Source organism: Numenius arquata, chromosome 2 (assembly GCF_964106895.1).
Source record: "Numenius arquata chromosome 2, bNumArq3.hap1.1, whole genome shotgun sequence".
In the NCBI taxonomy this organism is placed as follows: Eukaryota; Metazoa; Chordata; class Aves; order Charadriiformes; family Scolopacidae; genus Numenius; species Numenius arquata.
This window is the reverse complement of record NC_133577.1, coordinates 105,334,960-105,355,560: the sequence shown is the minus strand read 5'-3', so window position 1 is coordinate 105,355,560 and position 20,601 is coordinate 105,334,960. Positions and strand designations below refer to the sequence as shown.

The following is a 20,601-nucleotide window of genomic DNA, read 5'->3' as shown; positions in this document are numbered from 1 at the left end:
GGCTGGTCTGGGCCGCTCCGGTTGCTGCGGGGGCAGGAGCCGGAGCCGCCGCTTCGCCACCGGGACGCGGGGCGGGCTGGCTGCCGGGAAGGAGCCGCTCCCGCTGACGGGGCGGGGATCCCCAGCCCCGGAGGCATCGCCCCGGCCCGGGCCGCCGCCCCCGGCCGCCTCCCCCCGCCGCTGCCCCGGGCAGGGCCCGCCGGGTCACCGCTCGGGGCGGGGAGGCGGTGCGGCGGCAGCGGCCCCCCGGCTCAGGGCTGTAAGCGCCGCGATGGGGCGAGTAGCCCGTGTCCCCCCCGTCGGGGCCCATCGGCCGGGGGTCCCGGAGCCGCTCCAGCGCTGGTGGCCGCTGGCGGTGCGAGGGGGCGAGGGGAGGCGGCACGGCGGTGTCGCACCCCCGCACCGGGGCCGTCTCCGCTTCTCCTCTCGACACCAAGTCGCGGTTTCGGTCTGCGCTCGGTGTTTGCGGGGGCGCGTCAAGCCCTGGGAGGTGCTGGGTGCCAAGGGCTGCTGGTTGTTAGCAGGCGGGGTGGTCGCGGCTGGCGGCTCCGCAGCGGGTCGCGTAGCATCTGCTGGCCTGTTTGAACTAAACTGCCTGCTCGTAAGGTTATTGGAAAGCAACTGGCTCCTCGGGATTCCTTGCCTAATCAGAGGTGTTACCTCCTCCTCTTCCCCCTGTGTCTCTTGACATCATTTCATCCATCAGAGTTTCAGAGGAAAAAAAAAAAAAAAAAAAAAAAAAACAACCCCACAACCCAAAGCAGAACCCACCCAGTCTGCGAGCAGCCCACACCAGCCCCTCAGTTTTGCTGTGACTGCAGGGAAGAGCTGGATCAGGGCGAAGATGAAGGATGGGAGCGGGGCTGAGCTCCTTGTCCTGTAGGATTTGGTGCGGGGCGAACCGAGAGGAATCCGGAGCGATGCACAGACCGGCATCTCCCGCGCCCCGGGAGGGGACCGATAAACTCGTCGGCCCTGCGTGGGGATGCGGAGGCGCTTGACCCAGGGAAGAAAGAAGCCCTCAAGGTGCGTGTGCTCCTGTCGGTCACCGCTGCTCCATGGGATTTCTTCAGCCCTCCGCGACTGACCTGATGTGGACCGAAGCGTTTCTAACATGAACTTTCTCTCTGGGATCTGGTGGTCTCTTCCCCTGGTCTTGGTCTGGGCGACCCCACCAGTCACCTCCTCATGGTGGTAAGTTGTGCAATTCCAGGAATTTTTATGTGCTCTTGGGGAAGGTGGGGTCGGATTAATTGTAAATTAGGGAGGTGGTGGGGGGGAAGCCTCTCCCTCGCGAACTCGTACGAGCGGAGCTGGCTGCTGCCAGCTGCTCCGGTCCAGAAAGCCCGGCCTTACAGCGAGCGGGATTAGACGGTCTCGGCATCTCCTTCCACACCCCGTCCCGGCTCCCCGGCCGCCTCCTTCGCGCGGCTGCGAGGGCTGAGCGGGGCTTTCGGCAGGGCTGAGGGGTGTGGGGGTACCCTGCCCGGCCCGTTCCGGAGGGGGGGGGGGGGGGGGACGGGACAGCGGGCACCCCCCGCCCGGGCTGTCAGAGCGGCCGGGGGGAGCGGGAGGAGGGCAGGCTGCGGGGAACACGCCCGAGGTGCGCGGATGAAGCGCAGATGCTGGCAGCCAGCCCTCCGCGCCCCGGCGGCTCTGGGAATTGGCTACAGCAGGGATTTTTTTATTATTATTATTACTATTATTTTTTTTCCCCCTTCTTCCTCGCCCTCCCCGTCCCCTCTCTCCTTCAAAGCTGCTGAACTGCAAACTGCAAGTGCAAAGGGGCGAAAGCTCCGCGGGCCGCGCAGGACCCCACTTCAAGTGATACTTGGTCTCGTTGCGGGGCGTCCAAGGGAGCTGCAAAACACGGGTTAGAAAGGAAACAGAAACCTGCCCCTCCAACCGGGGACCCCAACCAAGCCCAGACTGAAAAGTCGTGGCGTAGAAGAGGAGTTAAACCGCTTCTTATAGACCTGGGGAACACATTTAACCTTGACACTGCCTGACGAGGGATCAAAGCCTGATTTATCAGACTGGACATATTTCAGTAAAATTACTATCTGTGTCCATAGCTGTATAAACGTAATTTATTGCACCGGTTTTTTGTCATGGTGTCTTTTAAGTGCCACTTAAATATATATATATTATTTCTTTTTTTTTGGAAGTCACAGCTTTAACGATTTTATGATCGTATAAAGTAATGAAAATACAAGAAAAGGACATTTTCTTCTGTTTGATCCCTTCAAAAGACACCTATAGTAGTTTGGGTTTTATAAAAGGTACCTTTCGAAACATTTCAGGACTAATAGAGACCATCTGGATACAGATGATGATGTAATTTAATTTTTGTCAAGGTTTTTTGGGTTGTGGTTTTTTTGTTTGTTTTGGGGTTTTTGGTGGGTTGGTTTTCGTGTTGGGTTTTTTTGTTGTGTTTTTTTTTTTTTTTTTTTTTTTAAGTACCGCACGGAGCTGTGATAGCGGGGTTCGGGGTTCTTCTAAATGTTTCACGTTATTAAATAACACAGCATCAGAGACTCATTTTAAAGGATTCCCACCAAAAAGGCAGAGGCAGCTTTGCATGGGCCGGAGGAAGGCTCCCGCCCGCAGACGGGGCGCTGAGGACACCCCCCCTCCCCTTACCCCCCCCCCCCCGCTTCCCCCGCAGCCGGTGCCTGGGGTTCTCGGCGGGTCCCCGGCGCTGCCCTTCCCCTTCCCTCCCGCAGGTACATGGGGGCCGTGGGCTCGTCGCGGGTGATGTGCGACAACGTGCCGGGCCTGGTGAGCCGGCAGCGGCAGCTGTGCCGGCGGCACCCCGAGGCCATGCTCTCCATCGGCCGCGGCGTGGCCGCCTGGACGGCCGAGTGCCAGCACCAGTTCCGCCGCCACCGCTGGGACTGCAACGCCCTGGAGCGGGGGCAGCGCCTCCTCGGCCGCGTCCTGCTGCGCAGTGAGTCCCCGCGGGGCGCGGCGGGGCCGGGGAGGTGCCTTTCCCGCGGGTTCGGGCGGGGCGCGCAACCTCCGCGCCCCGGCGCAGCGCCCGGCGCAGCGCCGCCTCCACCTCCCCGGCGGGACCCGAGTGAAAAAGGGGTCCGGGAGGGTCGGCGTGAGGGGTACGGGGCTGCTCGGAAGGGGGAAGGGGGGGGCTTAAGGACGGTCACCGCCGGGAACACCGGGAAGCGGCGGCCCTCCTCCCGGTACCCCTAGATTTTAGCAAGGATGAAGCTGCGTTTCAGGTTTCGGGAGGAAGGGAAGGGGAAATGCAAAAGTATCCCAGGGTCTCACAGTCAGCAGATGAGGAGAAGCGCTGCTTTGCTTGAAAACCTGTATCGGGGCAGAAAGAGATGGACAAAGTTCAGAAAGGGGGGGGGGCTGTCCCTGCAGTTCCCAACTTCTCCATTTTTTTGCTGCATAATGGAACCCCAAACCCACAAATTAAAGGCCACAGAGAAACCCAGGCACCAGAATGTAGCAGTCGGGCAGAGGGTTTCCCAGCACAGCCCCCCCCCCGCCATCTAGGGACAGTGGTACTTTGTGGGGGCTGAAAGGGACAGCCCATGTCCAAACAGGATCCCAGCACGTTGGGATGGGAGCTGACAATCCTTTCCACAGGCAGGCTCCTGCTGGAGCATTTTGCCAGGGCAGTGCGGTGGCAGGGTGCAGTCCCACCAGGGCTGTGCTGCCTGTGAGGTGTCCCGTAGCCGGGGTACTGCTGCCCCCCAGGCCATGTGTGACAGCCAGTGCCTCAGATCAGGCTTCTGGAGAGAAATCAGCAGGGACACGTCTGATAGGGGTGAGCCAGGCTTGTGCAGACCCCAGGCAGCTGAGGACTACAACGTGGTCCCCACCCTGAGGGAGGATGGTTAAGCAAGGTGGTGATGCCATCTCAACGTTGGGCTAAGGCATCTAGTGAGTCTTCAGACAGCTTATATGGTCCTTTTGACTCAAAGAAAGGGCTGAGATCTGTTACTGTGCCTGGATGTCCCTATCCAGGTGATAACTGTGCTGAGATTCTTCTGAACTGCAGTTCTGTTCACCAAACGCCACACTTGGGCACACACTTGGGCTGGCCCTGCCCTGGCACTTGTGTCCCTAGGATGTCCCTGGTACCACCCGAGACAGCTTCTCCAGGCTGTGAGCAGCTTGGCACCTGCAAGGGGAAGAGGAGGAGGAAAATATCCTGGGGCCATTGCCCCACCAGTGGGGTTGGGGAGGGGGACAGGAGACACTGGGCAGGCTGACCCGAGCAGTGGGATTCATCCACGGAGCATCATTCGATGCCAGCTCCGCTGCTGGTGCACGGTTGGTTCCTGTAACCGGCTTCATGTTCCCTTAGCAATTATTTGTGAGTAACCGGTAACGTCATCCATCAGCTGAAGCTGTCGATGAGGTTTGTCTGACATTCAGGAAAACACGTCTGGCAGAACACGGCCTAATTCTGGTGAGGCTATTTCATAAAAAGAAAAAAAAAAAAAGAAAGTAAAAATGCAGTTCTTCCAAAAGTGAAGTTTTCACTGTTGGCTCCTGGGAGAGAATTAAGGCGTCAGGCTTCTGAGCTCTGCACCGAGCCTGGCCAGGCAGTGACCGCGATGGGAAACGTGGCTTGATATTGCTCTAGTTTGAAATGAAATGTTTTTGATTAGTTTAGTAAACTCAAATGAAAAAAATTTCTAACGACATCAAGGGTCTCTTATAATTTGTAAAATTTAATTTGTAAAAGTGTTGATGTTTCTGAATATGTTTTCTCAGAAACGAAATCTTCAAAAGAGCATGATTTGTAACAAGCCGTGATATCTCCTGCCTGGGTTTGAAAGCAGGGTTTGCCCAGTCCTTTTGCAGGTTTTTGGTTGTCATTTGCCAAAGGTTTGTGCAACACATGGAAGTGTAGGGCCCTTCCTATTTGAAACGTCTAGATGCTACTGGAATATAAATACTAAAAAATAAGTTACACGGTGTAATGCTGCCCCTATAATAAAATCACTGATAACATTCCCTCTTTGGGGTCCTAGTTTGCTCTGCTAACATTACTTAAGGCTTATAGTTCCTCCCAACAGGGGTCTCTCACTGCTAGTGGCCTTAGGTACTGCACAAAAAGCTACTTCTCACTCCTTCCATGCTAAAAAAACTTTTAAAATGTTAAAATAACTCGTTACGGTAAATACAGTCGTGCCAATTATAAGATAGCTCTGTATTATAAATGACTACATCTTAAACTAAACTTAAGCAATTACTGCATTGAAGTATGTACCCAATAGCTTAAGAGCAGGCAGAGCCTAGAAATGCAGATGATCTTTGGTATAATGAAGTATCTTCGCCAAGAGAAGGGAGAACTGCCTGCACAGCTGGCGTGTAGAAGCCACAGCTGCCAGGCCAGATCCTGCCTCAAGCATGACACAAGCAGTGCCATTGATTTAATGGAATTTGTTTGTGTGGATTACGGTTACTGGGCTTGGTTCTAGGCACAAAACCTAAATTTAACTTATTTTCAGGAGCTAACACCCAAGATTTCTCCCTACCACCTTTTAAGCAGCAGAATTTATTGCCAGCGCTTGAGAAGAGGAAAAGCGAGTTTCTAGAGCCATTTGCAGTATTTTGCAACGTACATGTTGTTCCAGTGTCCCTATTTAATCATTTCTTAAACCCGTCTCTGAGATAGCACCTCATATATTTCCCTAAATCGATGAAACCCGATAGAAATACCAGCTGTCCTGTTCACATATCTGCACAAAACAGCTGATCCGTGAAGGTATATTAATCAATATCAGAAGCACGCGTTTAATGTTTTCCAACTCTAACGCTATATTGATGAGCTTTTACCAGGGAGGGGCCCAAGTTTAAGCCGTGACTAATTCTGGCTCCAGGGAATGTGTGATTTCAGCCCAGTTTTATCTTTTGCTCAGCAAAAAAAGTCCAGGCTAAATGGCTGGAGTTAGGAGAGCCGCTCAAGCTGACTGCCCCAACGATTTTTAAAGCAAATTTTTTTGTTTCAGGTAGTCGGGAATCTGCTTTTGTACATGCCATCTCCTCCGCTGGAGTTGTTTTTGCCATCACCAGGGCATGCAGCCAAGGGGAGCTGAAATCCTGCTCCTGCGATCCCAAGAAGAAAGGCTCTGCCAAGGACAGCAAGGGCCATTTTGACTGGGGTGGCTGCAGCGACAACATTGACTACGGCATTAAATTTGCCAGGGCCTTCGTAGATGCCAAAGAACGGAAAGGAAAAGATGCAAGAGCTCTGATGAACCTTCACAACAACAGAGCGGGAAGGAAGGTGGGTGTCCATCCAACAGAAGCCTCTCGGGGAGCTCTCATGGGCCTGGGGCAGGTAACAATTGGTTTCTGCTGACTGGTCTCAGCAGTTAGGAAGAAGTATGGGATGAACAGGAGCCTGAGGTGCTGTTTCTGTCTCCCTTGGAGGTTCAGGGTGGCAGAGATCTCCGAACAGGCTGAGCGCAACTTCTGAACTATAGCAGCCTTCCAATACCTGAAGGGGGCCTACAGGGGGGATGGGGAGGGACATTTTATCAGGGAGCGTAGCGATAGGACAAGGGGTAACAGTTTTAAACTGAAAGAGGGGAGATTTAGATTAGATACTAGGAAGAAATTCTTCACTGTGAGGGTGGTGAAGCACTGGAACAGGTTGCCCAGAGAAGTTGTGGATGCCCCATCCCTGGAAGTGTTCAAGGCCAGGCTGGATGGGGCTTTGAGCAACCTGCTCTAGTGGGAGGTGTCCCTGCCCATGGCAGGGGGGGTTGGAACTCGATGATCTTTAAGGTCCCTTCCAACTCTAACCATTTTGTGATTCTATGATTAACAGTGCTGCTGTCTCAGTTTCAGTGGCTCCTTGTGTGGGAAGTTGAGCCCGAGCCCAAGGCGTTGCAGGATGAGTTTGGATGGAGGTTTTGTTTTGAGCCTACTCCTTATATATGGAGGAGTTTTACTTCTGGTTAATACAGAACAGAAATTCCTAAGGGAGGCTGAAGACCACACTGAAGAACAGGCTTGACTATTAAAGAGCAAATTTCAGAATAGCATTGGAGAAAAAAAACGTCCTGTCCATTCCTGTATGTATACCGTAAACCTAAACACAAAATGAGCAGAGATGAAATACAATTACTTAACTTTTCAAGAAAACAAATCCAAAATACATGTCCCTCCAAAAGGCGTTGGCTTTGGGGCATGACCTGCTCTAACAACCCCTCTTTTCTAAACGTTGTATGAAAATACTATGCCTGAATTTCAACAAAGAGAGTCTTCTTTATTTTAGATGAGTAGAAGGAGTAGTTGCCAGGCGTATTGCCCACTGCCGGTGCAAGGGCTGGGGCTGAGGAATGCATGCCTGAACATTTTGTGGTGGTAGCTAGAAATAGTCAGAATAGTGCAGGAAACTGGAGTACGCTGTTTCATTACTCAAAACATGTTCACAATTTGCTGCATCCACAGCATCTGAAATAATACAGAAAAATATTTCACAGTGCTAGAACAAGGTCTTCTAAAATGATTCGTAGAGACTTCTTGTTTCTTGTTGTTGGTTTTCCTTAGTGTATGGTCAGCAGGAAGTAAATAGTTCATATTCTGATCTTTTTGTATTAAAAAGTTCCCTTTATAAACCGTAAAATTGTTCTGTATTAACTAGCCCTTTTTAGAAGAAAAGATCCAGTTTTAATCAATCGTACTGCAAGTAGATGATTTTTCTGATAACTGTTTCTCCATCAACATCTTTCCTCCACCTGTTTATTCCCAGCAGGTGTAATTAATAAGTAATATAGACAGATGAGGCTCTATTCAGATATGCAATCTGTGGCTGTATTTATATTACTGTCCAAAAGAGACTGCAGTCCGCAACACAAGTAAAGACTTTATAGGGGTGAATTACCTCCATGCTGGGAACTTTCTGAAATAGCTGAGTATCTTAGTAAGTTAAAAAAAAATAGATATGCCAATTAGTAAGACGTATTAGTAAGCAGGTAGTTTGTGGGGATTTTTTTAGAAAAAAAGATAAAGAGACTTTAATAAATGTATTTGATGGAAAATAATCCATACATTCCCATTTGCTTTAGAGAAAGGGATGCTGGTTTGTTCCAGTGCAGTAGTGTAGGTTTAGTTTTGCAGGGATCTCACTACCTCGGCCCACCCCAGCCTGGCGTCCAGATCTGGGTAAGCCCAGCCGTGCCCTTGGCTTTTTCTCACCTCCAAAAGGGGAAGCCTGTGTTGAGAGGTTTCTTTTAAAACTAGGCTACTAAGATTTTACTAATTTATAAATACATTGAATAAATATTTATAATAATCCCATACGAATCCTACGAAATAATATGCTGTGTGTCAGTACAGGAACACCGCTGCAAAAAAAGCCCTGCATCCCACCGTGCTGCTTCTGCTATTCCATGCCTCAGTCCGGCAAGTTGTTTAAAACATCTGAGTAGTTTATATTATTTCTGCCCAGATAATTAAAACCAAGTGTCTGCTTAAATCCCTTTCTGAGCAGAATCCCAGTTTTGCAATAGTACCATTGGCAGCAAAGCGGGGCTGTGGGAATGTCAGTGACTTCTTTGAAGCGGTCAAATCATTTACAAGTTGGAAAGGAAGAAAATTAGAAGTGCTTTGCTTTTATAGCACATTCTCACTTTATTGCTGAGTGCTTGACTGAAAAACGCACCCCGCTGTGCATCAGTCTCACTCCGGATCATGGAGCTTTCCTCTCTCTTACCTTCCTCCCATGACGCTGTTTTCCTCTTGCACAAACTTTAAAATGTTCAAATTTCATGAATACTTAAGGCATAATATTTATAGATCAAATATCCATATCTTCAGAATTAGGAATTAATTATTTATTGTATATGAACCCATCTGTTGTTCTCCAACATCATACAGAGAGTGTAAATGTCTGAGATGAAGCTGAAATGGCTTTAATGCTATTCAGACATTAAATTAATGATGAGGGTGACCTCTCCAGTGCAAAGTAATGTTCAAAAATGTTTGTTAGAAGGTTTATAAGCATTTTAAAAATACCACATTTGAAAATTTTGCATAGACACCTAGCCCAGGTGCAGTTTCTGCAGAATTATTGTAATATGAAATGCCTGGGGATTTCTAGGCAATATTTGAAACACTCTTCAGGGCAAGGGGCAACTTCAGGAGGTTGAGCTGGAGAGGGTCAGCAAGGCAATGCTGGAACGATGGGGAAACGGGGCACTTGGCCTACGAAGAGTTATTCTGTCCGTTTCCCAGATCATTTCCTACTGTCCGGTCTCTCTCCTAGTGCTATGGACCATGCCAGTCCTCAGGATGACTGGCAGGAGCAGGGAAGGGAAGCCCACCAGACAGAGGGATTGTGTGTATGGTTGAGTCAAGCAACCAGAGCCGACCAACCATGTGGGGATGACTTGATGCTACCAGTGGGTGTCACTACAGACCGTGACTTGGAGACCCTTTGCAGCCTGGCATTGCAGGATGAATGGAAAAGGGCGGAGAAGCATAAATTACCGTTTGTTTCACCTCTGTGTATTTTACTGCGTTTCTAAACAGGCCGTGAAGCGGTTTTTGAAACAGGAGTGCAAATGTCACGGTGTGAGTGGATCATGCACTCTAAGGACCTGTTGGCTGGCCATGGCAGACTTTAGGAAAACAGGAGATTATCTGTGGAAGAAATACAATGGAGCGATTCAGGTGGTCATGAATCAAGATGGCACGGGTTTCACTGTGGCTAATAAGAGATTTAAGAAGCCAACTAAGAATGACCTGGTATACTTTGAAAGCTCTCCAGACTACTGTATCAGGGACAGGGATGTAGGTAAGCCTCTATTGTTGCACGTGAATGGTTTTATTTCAGACATTGGTACCTTGAAGGTCAAAAAATGTCATTGTTATTGAGTGTGTGTATATATATACGTATGTATAAATCCATGCATGTAACCAGCAGGAAACAGGCAGGAATATATTTTGGAAGGACCGCTCTGTACAAGAACAATAGCTCCTCGATGTCCCTGGATGTACGACAGCCAGTTGTTCTAACATAATTCAGCAGTTTCTTCCAGGTGCTCTGGAGCCCTGGAGACTCTGCAAGGCAAAAGGACAAGTTGCCTTTAGGACAAGTTTGAGTTACGCTCTGGAGGCAGGTCCATACCCCGCACAGCCACATACGTACTTGTATCACACAGCTCACTCCAGAGCTGCCAGATGTAACTACAGCAGCCTCAGGTCCCGTGATGTCCCTATGATACCACCTCCTGCTGCATTGCTTCTCTTCCATATTGTTATGCTACTGCTGCACACTCCCAAGAGACCCATGTCCTCCTGTATCGGTACATTCCCCACAGCTCGCTGTGGACCGTGGACCCCCTAGTTGTAGACAGACCTCTCCCCATCAGTAATGTAGGAGGGACATCATCTTGGTGCAAACCACGCTCTTGCACCAGTCAACACTGCTGTCGGTAACGTGGTGCGAGGCAGCTGGAGGGACGTGCAGGTGGATGAAAGAACAGAGGTTGATGGGACACAACCCACTGCATCGAGTGACACAGCTGTTTATTCCTCTTTACGAGACCGTGTTGGCTCCCTCCGTGATAACCACCACATTTTCTGAAGAGTCCTGCCAGCCCCAGTGGGAAGAGGTAAAGTTTCAGGGCTGCTGTTAACTCTGAATTTTTCTGCTTTTGGAGATTTCAGTGGAGACGCTTAACAGTGTTACGGGGTTCGAGGCATTGCCAGGCAACAGGAATCCTGCTCACGGTTCCTGACCCGTGTATAGCATTTCCTGATGCGGCAATTAAAAACTAGCAACTAGAAAACCAGAAATTTGGAAAAGAGAGCCAGAGTGAGTAATGTATGAAAGATGTTGTGGAACTAATTAATAGGTTGTATAATGTACCAGATTGCACCCGGTATGACATATCCGTAAGTATGCGGAGAGCAATGCGGCTCAACTCTTTTTGGCACCGCTGCCTATTTACAATCCAAGTTTACTTGGAATAAGCGTTGCAAAACAACTGTACCTAAATAAGAACAATATGTGAAATCCTGGTCATGTACTGTTGACTTCAGCGAACCTGCAATTTCATGCAGTACGCTTATGTTGTATAGTGTTTCTGCTTAGTTGAATAGTCAAGGTAATTTTAAATGTTATTTATGGCTTTTGCAGGTGGTGCTTATTACCTGCACAAACACATACTGTTCCTTGAACAGTGACCAATACTGTCAAGTCTAGTACTTTAATCCAAGTGAGTAAATGGGCATTTTGTGGCATTGTGCGGAGTCTGACTTTGCAGACTCGGATTTATTCAAACCTTTATTTCTTGAAGTTGCCTCGTTCATGGTAAAAACTGCGATTTCTTTCCCCCAAAAAAGAGAGCCTGTACGCGACCCACTTCTACGTCAAAAAGCCCTTTAATAATCTCTTTGTACTATACCTGATCTCACCTGTCAGTCTTGTTATCGTGGAGGGGAGTGGGCATTTTTCACTGCAGTGTTTTGCGTGCGCTTGCCTGGTGCTGTCAAGCCCACCCAGAGATGGCAGAGTCTGGCACGTGCTTTGGCTCAGCTCAAGATAAGGCTGCGGGTGAGGCGGTGTTTCTTTGCTGCCCAGAATTCGGAGAATGTGGCTGTTTGGAAGCGCGTGTTTTTGGCCAGCTGCAGCGAACCTCTAACGGGATGCCCTGCTGCTGACGTGGAGCGAGGAAAGAATGAGACGAACGAAAACTGATCTGGGTTTGAAAGAGGTAATTTCAGCAGCTGAGCAGCACTCTTTCTCTCTTACCTTTGGTTTGCCCTGTTGAGCGCTCCAGAGTGTCAGCCCTGTTAAATGATGGGAAATGAAATGAGACTATGGAAGTCTGAGTTTGGAAATAGGTGGGGAGCATCTCAGTGTCAGTTAAATGTTAATACCACAGAGCTTTAGTACGTCCTTGAATACAATTCTGCCTTTTGTTCTCTGGGGAACTAAAGCAACTTGGTGCTTCAGGAAAAAAAAAAAACAAACCCCAAACAGTATCTGGAGATTGGTTAGTATTGTGACTGACTGAAGGATTCCCAGAGCAAATCTTATGAAGAGTCATGACTTGACCAGGAGACAGCTTCACAAACTGTAAATCGACCAAGCCAGCGTCCTCTGTGGCTTGAGTATGTTGGTACTCATATGAACCAGTAAATTAGTGGCGCTCAGAGGTTGTATCATCAGTGGCCTATCCAAAAAACCTCATACCTTGTCTTCTGCCATCGGAGCTCTTAGTGCTGGCAGCCAACGGACGGTGCTGGGGCTGAATATACCCCACTGGGTCTGGCAGTCTGTCTGGGGGAGGCAGCTGGACATACATACATGGATCATCCATACAGTGTGAAAAATGTGGCATTACTAATTGTTTTTTTTTTCTAGAAGAAAAAGAGGAGTCATTGATTTGGGGAGAGATACAATACGTGGAAATCACCAATAGCAACTTAATAGCAAGAGAATGTAATAGTCCGACCACCTCTTGTCTAACATTAAGATTTCACAGCTTTTAGAAAAGAACCAAGGAAAGATTTTCAGAAGTGTTCAAAATTCACTTAACTCTGCTCATATGGTTGCTGAAATAATTTTTATTCACCATTTTGTACTCATAATTTGATAGAAGCAGAGGTAGGACATCCCAGAGGGCTTTTGAAAATCTTGTCATGAACTTGTAAATTTTGCCACACTTGTGTGGTCATCCCTTATATTGTCATAAATTTCCAGTTCCCCAAACCAATGCAGGTGTGCCCAGCACTGCACAGGGAGAGACCTGTTAGAAATGTTAAAGCTGTGAAGGGAACTAAAGTGATAGCTACGCAAGTGGCATCCCACTGTTGCAAGTACCATCTTACCCTGAATGTGTTACTTCACCTCAAAAATGCTCTAAAAAACCCTCTTGCTTGTCTGCTTATTAAAAATTAATTTGTACAGAGCAACCAAAAAACTTAGGCAGTGTTTGAGTGAAGCCTCTGCCTGCAGGGAACCCCCCCACCAAAGTGTGTAGAGCAAGACGAGCTTGACTACACACATTGAGGTGATGTCTATGGAGCGGAGAGGTTGTGGCCCCAAGCACGGACACCAAGGTGGAGGTGGTGGGCAAGGGGCAGGATGGTGTTGGTGGACACATGTGGACTGTTTGCAGCTGTTCTGGTAGCAACAAGGCTTCAGCTGAGTGAAGGTGGTGGTGGAACAACGAGGCGGGTCATATCCACATGCAGATGGTCTCGGGCTGCTGCAGCAGTTCCTTAAGACCTACTGCAAACCCTTGTGCCCTGTGCTTCAAGTCACCCATAGGTTTCTCCCAACACTCACATGGTCCTGGTTTGGGCACTGTCAAAGCCAGTGATGCTGCCTCTGCCTGTGCATAGGGTGTGGGTTGCATTCCTGGATTGTGGTGGCCGTCTCGTGTGTCCCCAATAGGCAGACAGTGTGCTGCAGCTGTGTCTGAGGACCCTCCACACCTGGTGTCCCGGTGGAAAGCACTGCAGAGGTGCATGTGCAGTGCTACAGGCAGCCCCCTGGAGCTGCGTGTTGGGTGACAAGCCACATGGCCAGGGTGACCTGCTTTGGGTCCTTCACAGGATTATTTTCGAGTTAATTTATTTCCCTTGCTGACCCACGTAAGCTGTTTGCTGCATTTTTGAGGTGAATGAGGCCAAGTCCAGAGTGAAAGAAAAATGTGAAACTGAAGTACAGCCTGTAAAGTGTTGGTGTAGGGCAAGATGTGTTAGTACTTGAGGTATGTAACCCATGGAGGGAAACCAATCCTGAGTTATGTCAAAACCTTCTCACTGAGGTTAACCACATACAGGCAGTCCCTGTGCGACTTCTTGGCCAGTATCTCCCCATTTACGCATTGCAAACATGTTGGGTGCAGTCCCAGCCCCGGGCGAGCTGATGGTGGAGCTTGTGATGACTTCCATCAGGGCAGGTCTTCTCCAAGCACCAGCCAGCAAGGGAGCGGCATGACCGCCCCAGGAGCCTCTGGGAGCTGAGAGGCTGTGACAGCTCTCAGTGGCTCTGGAAATTAGAGGGAGACACATGTTTGCTCTCAACAGAATTGGGATAAGCTGCTTTTATCAGCACGTTGCCCTCTCTCGGTCGTCGGCCTGGGAAATCCCAGCGCCTCCAGACACAGCTGCCTCTGGTGCGCGCTGTCTGTCCATCTGTCCTTTCCAGCCCTGCGGTACTGGGGTGCTGTACGTAGGTTCCGTGTGAATCTTCCTTGATTCAACAAGTAGCTTCAGAGCTACCTTTCTGTGAGTATTTCTTTTTTTTGGAAACTAGTTTATTGTTGTTGGGCATCTCACTCCTCTTTTTTTTTTTAAGGTGAAAGTCAAATATTGAACTCTATTGCTTGAAGCCAGATTTTTAATCAATAGAAGTAGAAGGGGAATTCTCACGACATAAAGGAATAAATTCATTTTAGTGCTTTAGGAATAGGAAAAAATATTTTTTCAACTTACCATATGTTTGCTTAAGAAAACAACCGTGCAAACCAAGAAGAGAGAGTTTGATGTACAGGCCGTGAAGTTGGCAGTATTAAAAGCTGTGGATGTTTTGGCAGGTCTAATGTTGTGTGTCGGCATGGCAATTCCGAAACTTGAACTGAAAACAAAGAGGCTGCATGAAAGCTTTCTACAAGTTAGGACATACTCCTGCCTCGCAAGCGATGAGGAGGTGCGTTAGCCGGCAAAGCTCAGAAAACTCTGCCTCGTTTTGTTTAGTGTCTTCTGTTGTCTTCATCACCTGGGTGTGTAACTCACACTGTCAGTTATTGCTCATTTTCTTTCTCAGGAGAGGAGTCACAGAGATGCTGAAGATGCTGTTTGAACTTCTCAAAAAAGTTGAATTTGCTCAGAAACTAAGCCTTTATATCAGCCTGTTTTCTCTTTAGTCACGTTCTGTGGATAATTTAGTCTCCTCTTCAGTGGCATAGTAAGTGTTGGTGTTGTGTTGTGGGCAGTATCAGATGATACCAGCTTCTGACTAGCTCTTAGGGGATGAAATAATTCTGGTTTTGGAACCAGTGGCAAAGCTCCCATTGAAAGCAGCGGCTGTATCCCACTCAGAGTCTTCTTCCCTGCTGTGCGGTTTCCCCAAACATCTGGAGATGAGAACTGTGGAGTTGGAAACTAACCTGTACCTTGGCTGAGGAACATGGTCAGACCTTCCTGGGGCAGCTCCTGCACCTCATCGCAGCCAGGCTTGATGCCCCGTGCCCGTTCTCACATGGAGGCAGACACGGGAGTTTTCCTTCCATCCCAGGAGCCTGGTGGCACGGCCCCACTCTGCTCCTGGTCAGGAGATGCACTGAGATGGAGAATGGCTTTGCTTTGCCTCCACTGGAGGAGTGGAGCCTGGCCAGCCACGAAGCGACGGTGGCACAGCGAAGGCTATTGAGTGTCCAGCTCGTTTCACATGAACCACATGCAGAAAGCAAATCACCAAGTGGTTTGAAATCTAACCCAAATCATGGTTGTTGGAGATTACTGTCCTAGGCGTGCTGTGTTGGGGGGTGCGGGGGAGCCCGTGCAGGGAGATAAGCAGGAATTCACACCAAATTTCTACCGCAGGACATTAATCATACGAGTCACAAGCTTGGCCTTTGTACCTTTATCTTTTGGTCTAAGCAGAGAGGGCCCGACAAGCCCCTCCAGAAGTGGTTATTCAGTTGTATGTTGCACAGTCTGGGATGCGGAGGATATTGCTGTGGGCTGACACAAGCACCAGCACTCACCTTGAGATGCCAGGATGGAGGACAACGTGGCAGCCAGGAAGCAGGGTCTGGTTCGCTTTCTGCCACCGGCTTCCTATGGGACCACAATTGGATCACCTAGCTCTGCATCCTCCTGAGCCCCTGTGCCTGCCTGGATCATGGCCACCGGAAGTCTCTCTTCCACAGTGTGGCACGATTCCTGGAAAAAGGATCTGGGAAAGGCGTTTTTGGCATCGTGGCTTTGCCTGTTTTGCAGGTTGCCCCGATGCAGCTGGCCTTGCAGGGAGAGCTGTGTGGCAGAGGACTTGCTAGGGGTGGTATGTGCCTGTGTGGGTCATTGCTGGTGGTACCTCTCCTCCTCCTCCATGGGACCCCCTGTACAGGATTCAGGTGCCATCACTGGTTGTAGTGACAGGAGACCAGGAGCTGCTGGTGGTTCCTGGCACAGGACATGCCCGATGCAACATCTCACTGGTTTTTACATCAATGTGAGGGGCTGTGAAAATAGAGACTGACTTTAAAGTTCTGTTCAGCTGCCTCCCCAAGGGTGCTGCGCTGAGCGCTGGTCCATGGGCAGCAGCATGAGCAGGCTTGGACGCCGAGGCTGTCTGGGATTTACCAGGCTGCAGGGGCAGGAGCCCATCGCTGGCTCTGTTCAGCGTGTCTTCTCCCTCTGCCTCCACAGCACCTTTGTAGCTCAGGACCCCTGAGCCAGGGCCAGTGTCACCGCCATCAACAGCAGCCGGCAAGCGGCTCCTGGGGCAGGTGGCCATGGGCACCAGCTGAGCCTGGGCGTGGGTGGCCACGCGATGCCCTTCTTCTGCTCTGCCCCCAGCAGACCTGGACCAGCAATTTGATATTGAAGTTTTCCAGGTGTTTGTTTATACCTCTGTTCCAATGAATATTTAAATAAATACAGGACTACAGACTATGGGAGAGAGAGCTGAGATGACTCCTAGGGACTTCTTGGGTGGTGAGAGACTGGAACAGGTTGCCCAGAGAAGTTGTGGATGCTCCATCCCTGGAAATGTCCAAGGCCAGGCTGGATGGGGCTTTGAGCAACCCTGTCTGGTGGGAGGTGTCTCTGCCCATGGCAGGGGGCTTGGAACTCGATGATCTGTAAGGTCCCTTCCAACCTAAACCATTCTGTGATTCTATGACTGCAACACTCCTCCAGGGCAGCGGTTGAAGCCTCTCCTGCCTTAGATTCAAAGAGAATAAAATTTCCCCCACTGTGGCCAAGAGGCTTAAATTGTGTGTTGGTCAGGCGAAAACCTGCAGTCTGAGAAGGTGACTTTACTCAAGTGCCTGAGACCGCTTGCTGCCTCAGCGTCTGGGGCCAGGCCTGAGAAGACAAGAAGTTTCCCTGGTGCTGGGGACAGTAGGGGACGGAGGAAAAAAGAATATTTGAACATTGTGAAGTGCTCAGTATGGCATTGGTGGTATGTACCACCATATGTACACCATAGGGAAAAAAAAAAAAAAGAAAATTAGAATTATGCAGCTTAGATTTTTCATAATTACAGGCTAATTGAATTTAAATTTTATTAATGGAGATTGGTTTTCTAATTTGAATTAATGTTTGTGTGTATCTTTTTTCTTTAAGAAGGTAAACTCTTCATGTTTGATGTCCACTTGTGAATACACTTTATTAAATGTTTCCATAATGTTTAATTTAATGACCACAGTCAATACTTAGGGATCCTCATTTTGGCCAAGAACAGAAGAATGGAGCTATAGTCTGGTCTAGGGAAAATGTCAGAATAATGTTGTTCAACTCCTGGCTATACCTGAAATTGATGTGTAATAGCAACACATAAGAAATTAGGTGAAACGATGAGTATCCATGAAGTTTTCAGATGGATAATAATAATAACATGTCAACAGCTTGCGGTATAGAGCCTAAAGTGTACCCCAAGATAAGCCGGTATTAGACAAGGAGCAGTTCCTATGTGGTACAGTCACTGTCTGGGCTAAGACGTGCCTTAAAGAGCCATTTTGTGCCACGTGGAGATGGGCAGAGGCATTTGGGCCACTCAGAGAGATTTAAAACCATGAAGAGGTGGGGTGTGTTCCCCTACCCCTCCTTTTGTCCACAGCAGGCTGCAAATTAGTTTCTTCTAACCTCTATCAAAAAAGAGGAGAAGAACCCTTGGTCCTTACCCCACAGAGATGAGAGGTGGCATAGAGCAGCCACTCAGCTGCCACCTGAACTGGTGGGCATGGGGGGGCCATGGGTGGACACTGCAGTGATGCCAAGCAGTTGGGGTGCTTCTGTGCTTACTTCTGCAAAGCCTTTAACCACCATCAGCACTGTAACTCTGCCCATCACATCCCTTGAAGCCACCAAATGGAGCAATCTTCTCTTTCCCAGCCATCCCCTGTCCCCCCAGAGCTCCCCTGCAGAGCCCATTGTGAGCACCGGTGGGGTGCTCCTCCTGGGTGCCCCATTTCACCCAGCCCTGGGGGACTGGAGGCAGGGGGCCGGAGGGGGCCGCACGGCTGCCTTGTGGAGGGAACCTGCTCCCTGGAGAGGAAAGAGGTGCTACGGAAAGATGAAGCAAAGCATGATGGCACTAAAAGAATTGGGCAGAGCCTTGAAGTATTTGGTCCATTTTACTCCTTTTCATCTCCAAAGCAGATTTCCAGGATAAATTTGAGAACTTGAGTGCGATTCTGCCTTATTATAGGCATTTCTCTGGCTTGATATTTAATCCCAGGTGATATGATGTTTAAGGTTCTAATACAAATTATATCTCCTATACCTGTTTTCATATGCTTTCTGTCCTTCCTGAAAAATCCACCTCCTGACCTTCCCTGTGTTTCCTCTGTAGGGTCCCTCGGGACAGCGGGTCGGGTCTGTAACCAGACCTCCCGCGGCATGGACAGCTGTGAAGTGATGTGCTGCGGGAGAGGCTACGACACCTCCCGCGTCAGCAGGATGACGAAATGCGAGTGCAAGTTCCACTGGTGTTGTGCTGTGCGCTGCCAGGACTGCCTAGAAGTGGTAGATATCCACACCTGCAAAGCGCCAAAGAGTGCTGGCTGGATCTCCCGGACATGATGCACCAGGCTGCTGACGCTTGAGGACCACAGCCTTTGCCCTTCCTGGTCTGTGCAGGGAATGCGTCTGAGGTCTTCTCTACTTTTACGCCAGTTTTGCCTTTGTCTTTCATTGCACAGAAGCTGCTGGATAATTAATACAAACTCTGCAGCACTCATTTCCCATTCCTGCACAGCAGCATTGCTGCAGAGTTGTCTGTGCATAAACTGATGCAGCTCTGGAAGGACGTACTTCTGCCGGGACTCTTCCAACCACCACACAACTCTCCCCTGGACTCCTTGCAGCAAGTTATTTTGACCAGCAAGACACAAAGATGGGGCGTTTCTAACAAGACCACCACCAACCGCATGGGCTGAGCTTCCTCAAGAGTCGTCCAACGGATCTTGTGCTGGTCACAGTCGTGCCCTGGATACCAAAGTGCTGGGGAGTTTGAGCACCAGTTGGTGGTTCCTCCACAAGAGAAAAAATTGGGGCCAGGCTGAGTGCAAGTCTTTATGGGAGGGTTTGTCCATCCCTGGTGGACTGGAGTTTGCAGTGTGGTGGCCCAGCTGCCGTCCCATGGGTCGTCCAGCGCTGCCCTGGCTGCCATTAGTCACCCTGTGGGCCACAGAAATGGGCCCATGGCGCAAAGCAAACTGCAGGAAATATATTCAACCACAGCATTTTCATAAACTATTAAAGAGTCAAAGCAAATGTCTTAGTTATATATTTGTGAAAACTTGCCTTAAAAGCTTCTAAAAGGTCATTAACATTAACTGCTGAGGTTTTTTGCCTTCTGCAGGATCGAAGAGAAGAGATTTGTTTCTCAGCCCGGTGAGAGCTGGGTGTAGGACACTCGACTACCTGAGGATAAGGTTTCCTATTTTTCACTTACTGAATAAACAGAAAAACATTTGCAGAAAGATGGTGTAGAAGGAAATACCTTTTCTCAGTAATGACTTGGTTTCTAAAGAATCTATGAACTTTTATGCTCTTTTAAATTTAATAAATCTATTAAATATGTTCAGAATGATACTTTCCTTTCAGGTGGGGACTTCCAAGTGAGATTTTCTCTGAATACTTTCTGCAAAAACTTATGCCTTATGATTAAGGCTGTGCTGGCCTTTGGCAGAGGCTCTTCCAGGTTGTGCCAGGTCCGTATGCTGGGCTGGGACCAGCACGTAACGGCAAAGCGCGGCAAAGATGCTCAGGCTCAGGAGGCCCTGAAATCAAAGCCTCAATGGGAGAGGAGGTGGGTCAGAGAGGGACCAGCCCTCTCTCCTCAGAGCAGAGACCAGCAAATGTGCCAAGACGAAAGACGGGTTCTGTGCCGGTGAGTCTAAGACTGTGGGAAACTCGCACCCATGAAGCGCAGAGATGGGCAGGGAAATGAAAAAAAAAAAAAAATGCAGGAAAAGGAGGTCGAGTGGGTGATAGAACATATTGTAGCTGCAGGTAGGATTTCCATATGAAAATGAGAAAGACTGGAGGAACCCTAGCAGGTACAAACGGTGCATGAAAAAAGTAATATACAAATAGTATACTGTGGCAATAAAGTGAGTACTCTGGTTATGGGTTGTTTTTCTTAAAAAAGAATATTTAAAAAGAATGGGGTTTTGCATTCCATGGTCTTGACAGAGCAGCCATTTACATCTGAAAGGCTTTAGGAAAAAATTGTATCGTTTAAATGGGCCAGTCACCTCCAGAAGGCACAGCTGGCATTAAAAGATCAGGAGGATCCAGGAAGATATTTATTTGGACAGTAAGATAAAGTTTCAGTTACTATACATGGCATTAATGTAATGCTCATGGTTAAAAGTAAGACTAATCATGCTTCTGGGTATAAACCAAACGCTGGTG

At 49.0% G+C, this 20,601-nt stretch overlaps 1 protein-coding gene across 1 annotated transcript; it reads left to right on the top strand.

The window, feature by feature from the left end:
- The first annotated feature begins 1,114 nt into the window (after positions 1 to 1,114).
- WNT2 (Wnt family member 2) lies at positions 1,115 to 18,762 on the top strand. The gene is made up of 5 exons (XM_074162534.1): positions 1,115 to 1,194; positions 2,727 to 2,950; positions 5,991 to 6,268; positions 9,523 to 9,787; positions 18,533 to 18,762. Exons 1-5 carry the CDS (start codon positions 1,115 to 1,117, stop codon positions 18,760 to 18,762), a joined length of 1,077 nt encoding a protein of 358 aa, XP_074018635.1.
- The last annotated feature ends 1,839 nt before the right edge of the window (positions 18,763 to 20,601 follow it).